This window comes from Scatophagus argus, chromosome 21 (assembly GCF_020382885.2).
Source record: "Scatophagus argus isolate fScaArg1 chromosome 21, fScaArg1.pri, whole genome shotgun sequence".
Lineage (NCBI taxonomy): Eukaryota > Metazoa > Chordata > Actinopteri > Scatophagidae > Scatophagus > Scatophagus argus.
Window position 1 is genome coordinate 7,349,071 of NC_058513.1, and position 15,211 is coordinate 7,364,281.

General features: G+C 39.8%; 1 protein-coding gene across 1 annotated transcript in view; it reads right to left on the minus strand.

The window, feature by feature from the left end:
• LOC124052249 (transformation/transcription domain-associated protein) overlaps positions 1–12,169 on the minus strand; it is a 76,391-nt gene extending 64,222 nt beyond the window's left edge. The window contains exons 1-21 of the mRNA XM_046376266.1: positions 12,053–12,169; positions 11,312–11,495; positions 10,592–10,641; positions 10,204–10,314; positions 9,331–9,435; positions 8,980–9,063; positions 8,380–8,436; positions 8,083–8,208; positions 7,384–7,461; positions 6,858–6,946; positions 6,174–6,270; positions 4,618–4,756; positions 3,724–3,802; positions 2,908–3,142; positions 2,450–2,786; positions 2,219–2,316; positions 1,842–2,036; positions 1,491–1,682; positions 1,225–1,390; positions 882–1,138; positions 270–470 (exon numbers count right to left, since the gene is read on the minus strand). Of these exons, the coding sequence (XP_046232222.1) occupies positions 270–470; positions 882–1,138; positions 1,225–1,390; positions 1,491–1,682; positions 1,842–2,036; positions 2,219–2,316; positions 2,450–2,786; positions 2,908–3,142; positions 3,724–3,802; positions 4,618–4,756; positions 6,174–6,270; positions 6,858–6,946; positions 7,384–7,461; positions 8,083–8,208; positions 8,380–8,436; positions 8,980–9,063; positions 9,331–9,435; positions 10,204–10,314; positions 10,592–10,641; positions 11,312–11,411 (2,796 nt within the window). The 5' untranslated portion in view covers positions 11,412–11,495; positions 12,053–12,169. The remainder of the gene's footprint in view (positions 1–269; positions 471–881; positions 1,139–1,224; positions 1,391–1,490; positions 1,683–1,841; positions 2,037–2,218; positions 2,317–2,449; positions 2,787–2,907; positions 3,143–3,723; positions 3,803–4,617; positions 4,757–6,173; positions 6,271–6,857; positions 6,947–7,383; positions 7,462–8,082; positions 8,209–8,379; positions 8,437–8,979; positions 9,064–9,330; positions 9,436–10,203; positions 10,315–10,591; positions 10,642–11,311; positions 11,496–12,052) is intronic.
• Positions 12,170–15,211: the final 3,042 nt, after the last annotated feature.

Sequence of the window (15,211 nt, forward strand, 5' to 3'; positions counted from 1 at the left end):
AATTACCTAGAGGACACACACATCTCTTCACTCACTCTCCCGTACACAAACCCCTGACAAGGATATATTGCTCTCAGTGAGGCACAATAATGGGGAATTATCAAGTTCTTTTAGGTTTAATCCTCTCTCTTAAAATACAGAAAGTAAAAAAAGGAGAGAAATGGTTTTCAGACTAAGTGAAATCATCCAACAACATTCCCCTCAGAGTGCTGCAAACCTTAAGGAAAGAATGGCACAAGTATTATGCACCTATAAAAATAAGGTCCCACCTTCTCCATGGGTAGCTGTATTGACGCCTTGCAGTCAGTGAACTCTGCCTTGATGCTTGGTCCCTGGACCTCAGTCACCACATAATGCAGCCTCTGAGACTCCTTCAGCATTTTCCTGTTGCTACCACCAAACTTTCCCAACACCCGGTAGGCTACATGAGAGATGCTGTCAGCTGGATTCCGGAGGGTCCGCCACAAGGCCTGCAGCACAAGAGAAGGAGGGGAAACTATAAGCTTTGGTGCTGATAGGAAATAACTGAAGCAGGGAATTAAACTGTAATAGGTCCCTGCAGGTTAGTAGTTACTGTATGTTGATAGCATTGCAGTTATAATCTAATCATGATCACACCTGTCCACTTGGCGGATATACTACAACCACTGAGAAGTACTGAATTCTGTGGATGTGTGACTGAATGCGGTGGAGTGTTCCATCTACAGATACTGTCATGTCCACTGTTGACCACCAGAGAGCAGCTATGCTGAGAGATATTGAGAGAATGATCTAATGAATGCATGTAAGTTACTTTTTTCATATGAAATTGTCTTGCCGAGCAGTAAAAATTAAACTTGGCAGTGCAATTACTGGCCCTGATGATGAGAACAACCCCCCACCTGCATGAGCTCTGCCCTGACAGGCTGAATGTGGTCATAGAGGAAATCAGGCTGGAGGTTGTCCACACACAGCTCCAGGGTGCGCAGACCCTGGCTGACCAGAGTCTGAGAGCCATTGAGGGCAGACACCAATGGATCCATTAGCATGGGTAAGTAGGGCAGCAAGGAGCTCAGACGCACTGGCACTGTCAAACACAACTCCACAAATAGATCCTTCATGTGCTGCTTGTGAAGTCCACTCTGCAGCATGTTCAGACCTAACAGCATGGGAAGGGGACAGTGGAAATTAGGTGAAAAGGAAGTATTACTTTTTCACATTTCATAATCGTCTGTCAGGCTTTACCTTGCAGCAGGTTTGGTAGAAGGGGCAGAAACTCCTGGTAGAGCAGGTCATGGCTGCCTCCACCAATAGAGCGAAAAAGAGCCCGGAGAAGCAGGAAGTAGTTGTAGGGCTCCTTCGCTGATTGGGCCAACTCCATGGAGCTGTTCACGATCTTGTGGAGGTGCGGCTAAGGAAACAGGGTCATATTAGTAAAGAATGAGAAAGATGAAAAAAAAAAAAATCAAAACAGTTTCATAAAAAAAAAAGACACAAAAATAACCACTTACCTTAAGCATCTGTTCATTCTCAGCAGCAAAAAGTGACACAGAGCCAAAAACTAGTTTGAAGAGCTTGAGGTAAAGGTTTGAGAGCTCAACATTGGAGCCCATCTCTGGCAGCCTCTCAAGAAGATACTCAACGAGGATTGTGGCAAATAGAGCAGATGTTGATAGGTTGGCCAGGAAAGAATTTGCCACAATCTGGAAAACAACAGTAAACAAGGAATCAAATTTGAGCACAAGTGATGAATTAAGACCAAAGACTTACCTGTCAGAATTGCTGTGTATTGACTTACACAATTATGAAAAAAATAGAAAACTAATGATGCATTTCTTGCTTAAATGCAAGACAGCATGTACCTGCAGTGCATAGTTCTTCGAAATCCTCTCCACCATGTATGGCACAGTTGTCTGGAAAATCTCCTTGAATGTGAGGGGGTTCATCATTGTGAAAACCCCTGCAAAGTGCTCCAGAACCTCTTTCTCCTCCTTCATGCGTACAGTCTGACAGTTGGCCACCCTGATATACGTCTGCTGGTTATTGGCAACCTGTACCTGGTCGGGACAAACATGAGCCGTTATACTGAACTGCTGTGGCAATACAAATCATTCCATTTATACATTAATGCTCAATGGTTAGGAATAGTTATGTGTGCACCAGCTCCATCTTGTTTTTGTTTCTGCATGATTACACAAATAAAAAAAAATGACAGTATAGTCGAGCTCTTTGGCTGTACCTGATAGATGTCCAAGGCTTGCATGGCATATTTTACCAGCTTAATGTAGATTTGTGTCTCCTTTGGCTGAAGCTGCTTGTTAGGAATGAACTGAGCCTCTGGTATAAGTAAAAAGAAAAAGCATGAAGTTAGACAATGCATGCAGGTAAGCCCAAATCTCACTCACAGATAAAAGACGGTCAATGCCACGATGCCATCATGGCTGCTGAGCATGAGTCTTTGTCATCTCACCTCCAGGGGCTTTGCAAGAGGTGATGCCCCAAGTAATTGTTTTCACTCCACACACCAGAGTCTTCACTAAGCTTCGACAGTCAGACACCTGAAATGTCTGCTTGTCTTCCTTTTCGCCAGGCCGGTCAAAGGGCGTTGCTGGGGGTGGAGGAGCTGCAGCAACGGGCGTGGGAGGAGCAGGAGGTGGAATGGCAGGTGTGGTGGATGGAGTGGGTGTGGCAGGTACCCCAGGTAATGCCCCAGGGTCAACCACACCCATCTCTGACTGGGGCTTACACTTCTTGAAGATGGAGACAAGCTGGTAGCGCGCAATGGTGTGAAACTTCAGTACAAACACCTGAAACATGGGGGGAAAAGGGCAAATTAACGCAGAATTTCTTCATCAAAGTTAATTTTATATATATAAATATATATATGTCTTTTCTGTTTTCTGTTCATCCAAGTTCAGTGCTGCCCACCTCTAGCATCCTCATCAGGATGTCCCGTCCATTGCCATTCTCCTGCTCTGACTTAGAGCGGATGCAGTCTACCAGGTTGAGCAGCAGCTTGCAGGACATGGTCTGAATGTTACTGGGAAGCGACTCATCATCAATGTTTTTGGCAAAGAGCTGCACAGCTAGGGATAAATCTGTCAGGGGCAAGTTCTGCCGAACGTGATGCACCAGGTCTGCTAGTGTGCTGTAGGCCAAAGGTCTGAAAAGAAAGAAAAGTGTAACTATGGCATTTATAGCAGAATAATGATATTCCATGAGAGTAGCGATAACTGAAAGGCTTGCTCCAGTGAACTGACATTTTCTAAAAGGCAGAAGTCTTGAAAAGCTTGACAGATTGGCAAACAGCTTTGGGATGCAACCGAAAAAGCGAGTGAGAAAGAGAGACAGCGAGCTAATAAGTGAGACTGATAGTCCTGCCAGGGCTCTGCCAAACTCCTTGTTTCTTATGTCGTACTAATGTGAAATGACAACTATTTCGTTGATGAGGTGAGCAAGCCTGGCATCTGAAGAGGGTCAACAAGGTTTTGAAATCAACCTAAGGGAGGATGTGCGGGCAGCCTGCCCTCTGGAGAGGTGGATGTACATGACAACTTGACAGTGCGATCTGTGTTGCAGTGTTGGAGTCAGCTTGCCTGTGAGTTTCAGAAGCACTGAGAGCTGCCTGATGAATACGGTATGACACTTGACATGCACCTGGTTGCACAATCAACCACAAGAGAGAGAAAGATAGGGGGTACGGACACCAAGGAGATCAAATAATCATGAGCAGATACAACTCACCTCAGAGTCTCCCGAGCAGTGTAACCAGAACCGATGAGGATGGATTCATCAAAAAGTTTGTCCATACAAGGTATAAACTCTGAAACACAGTAAGATACATTTTCATGGCATGATTTAAATATTTTGGGTGTTGCCAAAGAAAACAACGGGGACAAAAAGAAAAGTTTAAACATGTGAACATGATGAAATATCTGGTTGTAAATATTACACTTCTAAAATACAAGAGAATAATAAACGTACATAAAATAATAAAGACATTTTGATTAAATCTAATAACAACAACTGTATCCCTGACCATTTCCCATCTTTGGAAATAAGAAAATAATCGTGATTCAGACATCTAACGGCGGTTAGATAGTTTCCTCAGTCTTCTGTAGATCCTGAGTGTCAAATGAGACGAATCGCTGGAAACGGTTTGGGCCACAGGAGCAGAAGTAACTCACAGTATAATGCAGAAAATCACCCGAATAGTGAATCTGTGTCTCAAGATTTCCCTGATGGGTGGTTGAGCTTTTATTCCATTTCAGTCAGTCTCACTTTTCACCCCTCAGTCACCAAATCAAAACGAGGTTCTACTTCCGCAGTTTGACAGCTTATAAAAATGTTATTTCAGAAGTGTGAAATGTGAAAAATGAAGTGTGACTTGGCAAGAATCTGATCTGCTTATGCTTTGACCATGAAAAAAAAAAACATTAAACTGCAATTAGTTTTCAAGTTGCTTCAACTTTTTGTGAGGAGAAAAAAACACCAAGAAAGAAAAAGAAAATATGGACCAGTATATCTGAAAAATGTCACTGAACCTTCTCATTTTCCATTTCATACAAGCCTATGCAAGTGAGTGTGTGTGTGTGTGTGTGTGTGTGTGTGTGTGTGTGTGTGTGTGTGTGTACGTACGGCTACGTAGGTCAGTTGTCAGGATGTGCTTGGCTGCGATGAGCAGTTCCTTGCGGAGATGTGCAGTCTCAGAGGGACAGTTGGACAGCAGCTGCAGCATGCCCTTTACCATCTGCTGAGAATACTTCCCTACCAGGTCCTGACAGAACAGACACATGCATACAACATATAATTAAAGAGCAGGTCCACTAGATTTTGTGATTTGGTTTTTCCCACTAATGCTTCTTAGGTATTAAAATACCAATATTCAAATACCGGTCCAAGTACACATGCTATTCCCAAGCCTTTCTAAAAAGCTTTTTCCCATGTGATCTGATTTAGGTTTCTGATAATAACACATGCAAACCCACTAGCTGTACTTTGCCATTTTGCCTTTGTGAGCTGCAGGTATGTGTCTGCTTGAACAGGGCTAAGCCACACACACTGGACAGAAAAGTGCTTTGGCTGAATTCACAAAATTCACACAATTCTGTGGCACCTCCCCACAGGATTGTTTTTGCTCCTAACATAACTGGCATGAAGCAATCAGAAAATAACATTTTATTTCTCCAATTCATTGCAATGTTCATACTGTTGCAGCCAGCTGCTGTCTGTCTCTCGGTATTGTTAGTGTTTTTACAAACAGCAGACCACAAATCCTGAAATGAAGGTATGATAATAAAACTGTCTCCCACCTAAAAGCTCTAATCATCCAAGCTAACACTCCATGTTTACAATGTCAGCAAACTTCTGTTTGTGTGAGCCCAGGGAGGGGAAGGCAGCAACAATATAAAATACATCACTGCGTTTTGTTAATGACTGAGCAGGAGCCTACATTTTAAAAAACCCAGAAAATAACGCAGGTGGAGTCCGCCTTTTAGGGCAATGAGCGTGCTATGTCCCATATAATTAATTAAAACCAATACAAGCCACATGTTTGGACCAATATTGAATATTGATTTTTTTAAACATCTTTCAATTTAATTTGGACCAGCAGGTGTGTCCAACACCATAAACTGTATAAACATAATAATAATATTAATAATGATAATAATAATAACAACAACAACAACAATCTCCTAATAGAATTCTTCTAGGTTGGTCAGAAGTTATTTCTACAGGTATTATCAGTGTTTTTTGGCATTTGGACCAACTGGAGTTTTTATAGTCTTACAGTGTTCCTGATAGTTCTGGACACAGTCAGTGTTGTAGGAGACAGTTTCAGAGGAACCAATTTGTGGCATTCAATCATGTTCAATGTGAAAAAGTAAACATAAAGTCCTAATTTATTTTTTCAAAGTGTCTATTTTATCTTCATTTTTCCCAGCCCAGGTCTTCCAATCAGCGAGCACATTATGCTACACTGTGCTTCCTGCCAATCACCTTACACTTGCAAGAAGAAATGATATCAAGGGGAAACAATCCCTAGGTATACCTTACATTGCAAAATACTGGTGAGAGAGCAAATGAAAGGGCTCCAAAGATAAATGACAACTTTTTTCCTTTAAGAATGACACATTGGGTCCATTCACTGACAGTGTCAACTGATGCAACACACAGACATCAAACAGATGTACCTGGTAGATTCGGATGATGTAGGCCAGAAATGACAGAGTCTTGATCTGCGCAGCAATGAAGTCTGCATACAACTCCTTGTTATAAAGCTTGTGTTGCCTGCAAAGGAAACAGCATGATTTACATATAAAAGTCATTCGGTCTCATCAGTGACATTAATGATGTTGAATATCTGCAGAAGGTGGCAATTACAGAGGTTGAAATGGTGGGTCTACATATGGAACTCGGTTCTACATAGATGATTTGTTTGTCTGCATCACAGCTGTTGCTACACATCAGGAAGAAACTCAGTTTATATCTGCCAGAGTCTGCTGAGGTATTTTTTCCAAATTAACTCTGCTCCATTTCGGTCCTGTTCGGAATGCTTAATACAACCTTCTTCTTACCCTGAGAGGTTTCACCTCCTGCTGAGCCAATTTCTACAATTTTAACTTCCCCAAATGGATTTTAACTCCTGCTTTGGCAGGGAAAGTACAGAGCAAAAGCATCAACAAACTTAGCGCAAGAAAGGAAAAGAGGTGAGAGGGGGAAAAAAATCAATTCTCTTAAATGTGCCCAAATTAATTTCGAAGGCTATAAAGTGAGAACAAAATGTATTCAAGGCACATCCAACCTATCTGTGACACACTTGCACAGCCCACATACATAAGCATGCACGGACACAGTCGCACACAGCTGAATCTTACCTGGCCTGCACAGACACCTGGAGCATGATGGTGTTCATGATGAGGGGTACAAACTCTGACACGACATTGTGTATGTTCAGCTTATATAGCTGAAAGCAAAAGACAAAGATACAATTTCAGTTCAGACAGAATGGCCCTCATTTGAATAAAAACACCTTATTACAGCTTAACTGATTCATCCCAAAAGTCAGTCACTTATGGGTGTTTTTAGGGAAAAATATGCTAAAAACTCCATGGCTCCAATTATCTAAAAAATACAAACAAAGAAAAGAAAAGAAATAGCAACTTAATCTTCACCCCCTAAAAGGAACGCATGTTGAATCTAAACTTTGTAATTCAATGACATTTCTATGGTTTCCTATGTATTGAAACCTTTGCAATTTTTAAGGCAAAACACAAGATAGAGAACACAACTTGCAATAACTCTTTTAATTTAGTCCTTTTTCGCATTATTAAACTGCATTACTAAAGCTTACTGCATGATGGATATACCATATTTAGAGAAGTTCAAGAGCAATTCACTAACCTGATACATTAGCACCACTATGATGGGTAGCTCTGCAAGCACTTTGAGAGATAAGGATCCCCGTGGGATAATGGTGTGCTAGAAACAAGGCGAGAGACATCATGAGAATGACCGACGTAAGAGAATAATGCAAATGCTGGCCACTTGCCAAACACATCTTACTGTTAAAATCATATCAAATAAAGTTCCAACAGACCATCGCCTCAGTAAACAAGGTCAAGTGTAGGAAAGAGGAGTCATGACCACAAGGTTGCTGTGTGAGCCTTGCCAGCTGTTGTCAACTTCCTACTACAAAATGTCCCCCTTTTGAGACTTTTAGCCTCTGTAAGATTATGTTTTTAATCTTCATAAAATGAAAAAGAAAATTCACACAGGATTCACACAAATTTTTGCAAAAGAATTTTCCAAGGACTGACTATCAATAAGTAACAAAGTTTTGTTTCTTTCTTGAAACAAATTCGGTGCAGCATGTTTAATTGACAAGTCCATGAGTTTGAATGTTTTTGAAAATGTACACTCAAAAAGAGCATAATGTATATTTTATGTATTTTGTATTTGAGGGTAAGTGTGCTGTGTCCTTCTGGTGTCCCAATACAGTACACTACCACCATCCAGTGGTTACACACAGTACTGAAAAGTGTGTGGCAGGGAAATTAAACAGTGAAGATATCAACTTTTATAAACTAATGGTTGGCTTACTGTCCGTGTTTCGCTGTCTTCCCTCTCAGGTGCAGTCTTAACCAACACGGATGTGATCATCCCTACCATTTCTGGCGAGGGAACCGTGTTCTCTGCTATCACCTGTGGGTTCTCAAAATACCGTGCCTAGTGGGAGCAAAAGAGAAAGAGATAGTGGATAGAAGAAACACAAACGAAAGAGGAACTAAAGGCAGAGCAGGTAATACTCAAAGCTTCCATTAAAAACTCAAGCATCAAATGAGAATCAAACACTTCTTCGGTGAAAGCAAAGCCATCTGCCACAGACACTGTACTTACAACAACTTTTGGAAGGTCTTTGTAAATCTGCTTCACAAAGTCCAAAAAGTGATGAATCTGTAAAAAGAGGAATAGGGAAAATCTGTTAATCCAACATGTTCAATTAGAACAAGGGGAAACCAATTATTCTTTTATGTCTTAGTTCTAACTGGCCTGTTTAAGCTGAAGAGAAAAGATACTGTCCTCACAAGTATTACACATATAATGTTGCCCCTATTGTTTGTCATTCTGTTCTTGGTCAACAAACAATGATAACTGATTTTTAATGGCCAATGTTTACTACTGGGAATGTTGTATGACTGTTAAACGGTACTCATATCCCTGGGATCACAGGAATACTAGCAGATGATTCATGAAATGGCAACTTAATCTTCAAAAATGATTTTGTCATTATTAAGAACTACACCATAAAACAGTATTTCCCATGTTTGAATTGATCAGCACAAGTGCAAAATACAGGGAAACAATTTGACAGATTTTTTTTATTTAATAATTAATAATTAAATCACAATCAGTCACTTAAACCTTTCTTAAGATAGAGGCAACCCTATTAATCACTTTCAAAAAGTTATTTCATAACTGAAAATTTGACATTCTCACCTCCTGAGAGATTGGAGGCCGGAACTGTTTGTGCAGCTCAATAATGATGCGGAGGCATATCAGCACATTTTCCTCACTTTCAATCTGTGAAAGAAACGAGTAAAAAACATTATTTAGATTCTGCCATACATATAGAATAACTGCACACATGACAAATAATTATTTTGTCCGCTACCAACAGTAACAGTATTCCAAACAACTACAATGTCTATTGTTTTCCCATCCAGTGCATCTGTGGCAGAGCAATGAACTGCTAGCGGTAAAAAAAAAAAAAATAAATACTCGAGACAGTTTTGAAGTAGCTGAAGGATGTAAAACAATAAAAGTGTTTCAGGAGAATGGGATCCATACCTCCAGGAAGCGGAACATCACAGACAGGATGTTCTTGGTGTGCGGACGAAGGTGTTCATTGGTTGGAATGCGGTGGATGATTTCCAGTACCAGCTTCCTCAATTGCTGAAAGAGTGGATATTATTTAAAATCAAAGAATCCAGCTTTGTGTACACTTGCACAAATTTATATCAGTGTTTCCCAAACCCCCCTGTCAGGCCAAATATTCAGTGGGTCGTGTTTGTGGATGGATCTATCCACAAACACGTGTAACATAGGTCTGTTACACGACATGAGTCAACCTCTGTGTAGTCGCCAGTAGTAGCTCGGTAGTGAAAGATACGCAAATGAGCTGATGAGCTGATTCAGTGTTCATGTGTTTTAGCAGAGCTAGATCAGAGAATATTCAGTTAAAACATACTGATATGCTGATTTGTCCTCATTGTTCTCTATGAAGCTTTCTGAAAGTGATGTAACGTAGCCCAGCTTTGTTTAATGTCGAGTAAGCACTGCAGCAAATTATATTTAAAAAATGGCTACATGATTTATCAGCAACCCATCAACTTAGGAGGTAAATTTACCTTGTGTGCTCTGATTAATTTACCGTAATAATTTAAAACACCAGCCATAATTTGTTTTAATGAGAACCCAATTCCTGCTGTTTCCTCTAGTATTCTTCACCAATGTTTTGAAAGAAGAACACAATGGGAGTAAGAGAAGAACGAATTTGTGGGCTGGCAGCCCAAAGCAGCAAAACTGGGTGAAACACAAGATATGATCTTGTGATGTTCATTCATTGTAATGGAAATAGAATTAATGTTCTTGAACATTGATGAATACATTAAAATAGGTCAGTGTAGCAAGAAGCCAAAACCATTTTCTGTAGTCACACACCTGTGTAGGTTTTTCTTGAAGAAATTGCACCTCTCCATCCTGAAGAAACGTGAGGAAGCGAGGGATGATATGTTCCAAGAAGGTGGAGTACTGAGGCGAAGATGTCACATTCTGAAATTGACAAACCCAAAACATTTAATGTCATACAGTAATTCAGCATACCCTGCAGTTCTTTTTGAGTGCCATGCAAATTTTTTCAACTCTTTTTGTTGCTCCAGGTTTATTTCACCACGTCAAAAATAGGCAGTAGTGTTCCTGTATTCAGTCAAATCGTTTGAGAATTACACTTTTGGGGAATACAAGTTCTTAAAAACCATCATAATCCATCAGCAGAGACAAAGATAATGAATCCCTTCTGTCACACACTGTGAACATTAATCAAACTTACCTCAAAGTTCTCGCTGACCTCCTGCATCATCTTCAGCTTTGTTTCATCAGCTGGAAGGACAGAATGTCGCCATTAATCAAACTTGCTAATGATACGTTTCACTTTTCATGGCCATCTCCCCATGCTCAGCAGGGACTTTCAGATCTTATCAGTTTTACTTTCAGCGTCCAGACTGATCAACAGGTACATTAAGAAACACACTCACGCTTCAACACACTCACACAGACAAACACTCTCCCACACACGTACCTTTGACTGGACTAAAGCATATCGCTCTCATCACATTGCCCATGCTGAGCACAAGTGTTCCATCTAAACCCTCACTTACTTTGCTAACACTAAGCTGAAAAACATGAAACTTTTTCATTACAAATTAATGAATATGGGTGAGAAATGTATTCTTTGAGTTTGCAACTTGAATTCCTCAAATCTGAACGAGAAATATTAAAACACTCTTTTGTTTACATACACTTGATTTAAACAATTTCTTCCTATTCTTAATAACTGCCAAATATTGGAGATTATTAAGAATAGGAAGAGAGTAGTGAGAATGTGTTAATAAAGAAATACATGAGGGAGCAAAAATATTTAGCTCAAAATCATTAACTGACTCACATAAAATAATATTTAAGTAAATATGTGTTTGATACTTTAGATGGAATTAAATACAGACAGATTTTCTGATAATGCATCAGTACAGTGTGAGGTCTATAAACTTACGTGTGTTAGTGTCCGTGAGTGCTGCCACAAACTGCAGGTACTTCTTCATAAGTGTGGTCTGATCGACCACAGTGGGGCTGGGTGCGGGTACAAAAGCCATGGTGGCAGTGGGGTCAGACGGTGCTGCTGTGGGGAAATGGGGCAGACAGCAGCCTGCACAGAACTCAGTGTGTCCTCATGTGCACTGCAGAAAAAATAGGCAGTAAAACATTCGCAGTAGTTAAGCTAACTTCAGATATTAGAGTTATAACTGTTGCAAATTTGGGTAAAAATCAGCGTTGCTACGTAAGAATGTTTGACAAACGGGTAACAGACACGAAAATACTGGGCGCGCGAAGATGACGTCATTAACAAATATCAAGCTAGCCCAATTTTCGCACACTTCTGTGGTGTATATATAAATCAAGAACACAATGTTGGGCGTCAAAATGGGAATCTTTCGATCACACAGAGGTTTTGCGTGCTTATTTGTTAAAGCCACAAAAGGCACACATGATATTAATTTTGCCGAAAACGTTAGCAACCGTTAGCTAACAAGCTATCTCTTCCAAAGAAAGAAAGCGCTCGTGCAGCCTTTAGCGCTAAACTATGTTTAAGAATAAACAAACACAAACCAAAACAAGAAAGCACATTTTTTAGACAACAACCTGTTTGGACGCTATCTCATACATAAATGTTGCGAAAAGATGTAACATTTGGCCAAAATTATAAGAAAAAAGGAGCAAAACCTTTTAAACTCACCAAGCACCACAGACAGGAAACTGTAGTTCTGTGACTACCGTGCTCGCGCTGCTGCTCTGAGATTGCGACCGGTAAAGATGTGTGATATCCCTCCGCGCATTGCGTACCATATTTTCCTTATAATGATAATAATACAGCGACCTTATGTTAGCTGTATATAGCTGTAAACAGTTTTGAGATATAATGGATGTCCAGTTCTGTAAAGATAAATTTAGGTAGTAATAAGTCTTTATTCTAGTCCCAGCGGAACGATACCCAGTGAAAATAAGCGGATATAAGACCATCGTTTTCGATGGTCTTCTAACCATATGAGAGAAAGAGATAGAGGGAGAGAGAGAGAGAGAGAGAGAGAGAGAGAGAGAGAGACTGATAAATATTGTTAGAAAAATTGTCAACAAAACAAGTCGTTTAGGCAAGGTATTTGGCCCGTAAAGTTGCCTTTATAGCTAAATCATTCTATAGACTTGGCTTGTAGCTGTATTAGTTGTATTGTATTGTATCATTTTGGTTTTGTTTACACATATAACTTCTAACTAATGGCTTTATTTATCCCAGATAAAACATTTACTAATCCGATGTAAATTAATGAAACAAATCTGAAGGTTGTCAGGCTGTGAAAAACCTCCATTGCTGCTGCATCTCCCCCTCATTAAAAATGCTAATCAGTCTATTTATTTATTTTAGATGATCAATCCTGTAGTTGCTATGTAAATAAAGTAATAAATCATGGGTCATGAATTTTGCACTTTTAATAATAAGTCATTGCTGGAGTCTAATATCTAAGTCTTCATTTGTAAATGTCTAGGCTGTTAAATTCATTGTGGTCCTTTTGTGATTCTTTGTAGTTGTTTTTACTGAAGTTTGGAGGTCAGTTGGCTTTATTGGAGGGATCTTTCTAATTAATTAATGAACTGAAAATACAATGCAAGTGCAAGGTCGAAAGAGAATTAACACCAGCCAAAGGTACTAAAACTAACATTAATGGATAATAATAATAATGTGTGATTCATGAGATAGAATGACACCAGAACAGCACTAAACTGATTTTTTCATAATTTCAATTTATTTCTTCGTACAATTGCATTAGGTAACATAAGTTTTCACCAGAAGATGGCAGCCCACTGAGGGAGATATTGGATCTGTAAAGTCCTTATCCATCCATTTTCTATAACGCTTATCCATCAGGGTTGTGGGGGGCTGGAGCTGATCACCCTGGACTGGTCTCCTGTCAATCGCAGGGATGACACACAAAGACAACCACACACAGCAATGTAAAGTAGCCAATTAACCCAGTGTTCATGGTTTTGGGTTTGTGAGTGGAAGCCAGAGTACCCAGAGAAAACCCACACAGGCACAGGGAGAGCATGCAAACTCCCCATCGAAGGACCCAAATTTGGAACTGTCTTACTCACTGCACCGCTGTGCTGCCCCTGTAAACTCCCCATGTTCTGAAATTCTCACAACATAGTAAAACAAACAAAATACCACCCCTTCAAAAAATGCCAAGTTAATGTACTGAAGTTGTTATGAAGTACTGCACTGACACCTCCACATTATTTTTTACAGGATGCCTGATGTAAACTTTGGTGGTCTTTTAAAGGAACAAAACAGGAAACTGGTCTCACTTTCATAAGACTTGGACAATGGCAGGAGGCTTATCAGGGGATTAAGAAAACCATCTTTTTTACAATAGTCAAATATTAGTTACACTGTTAAAACCAGACTGTTTTGCTTTGTAATTTATATTTATTGTTTTATTAATATTAGAAAATATTTGAGAGGATGGGTGATTTTTCTTTCTTTTGGCCGGTCACGTAAGCAATCAGACATTATCTAATATTAAAGTATATTATTTTTTACACCATATTAAGGTACTGGCATCCACACCTGTGGGTAACCAGTGAAAGCATATGCACATGGAAACAAAGCTTGGGATTTTCTTCCATGATGCTTATTTTAATAGGGCTGGAAATAATGAAATCTGGTTGAAAGACACTCATTATTTATCTTGTCTGATCTATCAAGCCCATCTCCATCATAATTCTCTCCTGAACAGCCTGCTCCTACCATAGAGTGAACCCAGAGGCAAAATGAGATATTCCTTTCACTGAACGTCGTATATAATGTAAGAGGTAATTTGACATATAATGTGACATTCTCATTCTCTTTCTGGCTCTATTCCCTAAGTAATAATGATCTGCTAAAAGATGTTTGTCTCAGGCTTATTGCGCTGTCCTTTTCGTTTCATTAGTGGGGTTTTTTTGACAGGGGTTTTATCCTGAGAGGGGAGAGTGGATGACACACTGGTTCTCCTGCTTTCCAAAACCACTCATCTGTCCATTAGAATTGTGTTTTGTCTGCTCAGTGCTGTGGCTGCTGATGCCCTTATGATGAAACTGGACCACCCTTGCATTATTTCTCATTTTTAAAAAAGTGCACTTTCCTTGAGACTGAGTCTGAATCAGCAACAATGGCTTGAAAATCTATTCAGGTATCTAAAGCCCTGATGCACATTTGCCCCCCCGCCCCACATGTGTGTTCATGTGAAATGCAGAATAAGGGGACATGTCTCTCTGAACCAGAAAGGTAACAATTTGGGTAAAAGACTCCTAATATTTAGTTAGTAGAAACATTCATTTTGTAAACATTGCCCTTCATTTAATCAAAGTTGATTTTTCCTTTTTCATGAGCTGTTTATAGTCAGCGGGGGTCTGCACTGAAACTGGCTGGAACCATTTGTCTTTGTTTCCCAGTAACCAGAAAATAGGTGTGATGTCAGAGTAAAATATTCTGTTTAACCGAAGGAGGCAGTCTGTCACTGATGAAACTGACTGGCTTGCACAGGCTTTGCAAAGCTACCAAACCGTGTATGCAGCAAAGTGAAGGTGTTGATGGTCACTCAGTGCTACCAGATCCTGCTTTTGTCTTTTTTTTCTTTTTCTTCTTTCTTCTTTTCACTCCAGTCTTTCTTCAATCTCTACTCACATCATCCAAAACCTCCGCTATCATGTTCTAAAAAATATAATAGATGTATTTAATCAGCTACATGTAATCTTGTATAGTAGGTCTTGTGTTATATATATATAGATAGATAGAAAACATTTATTCAGTCAGAACTGACGAAATGAAGCATATTTAGTCTCATACTGCACTACTTTG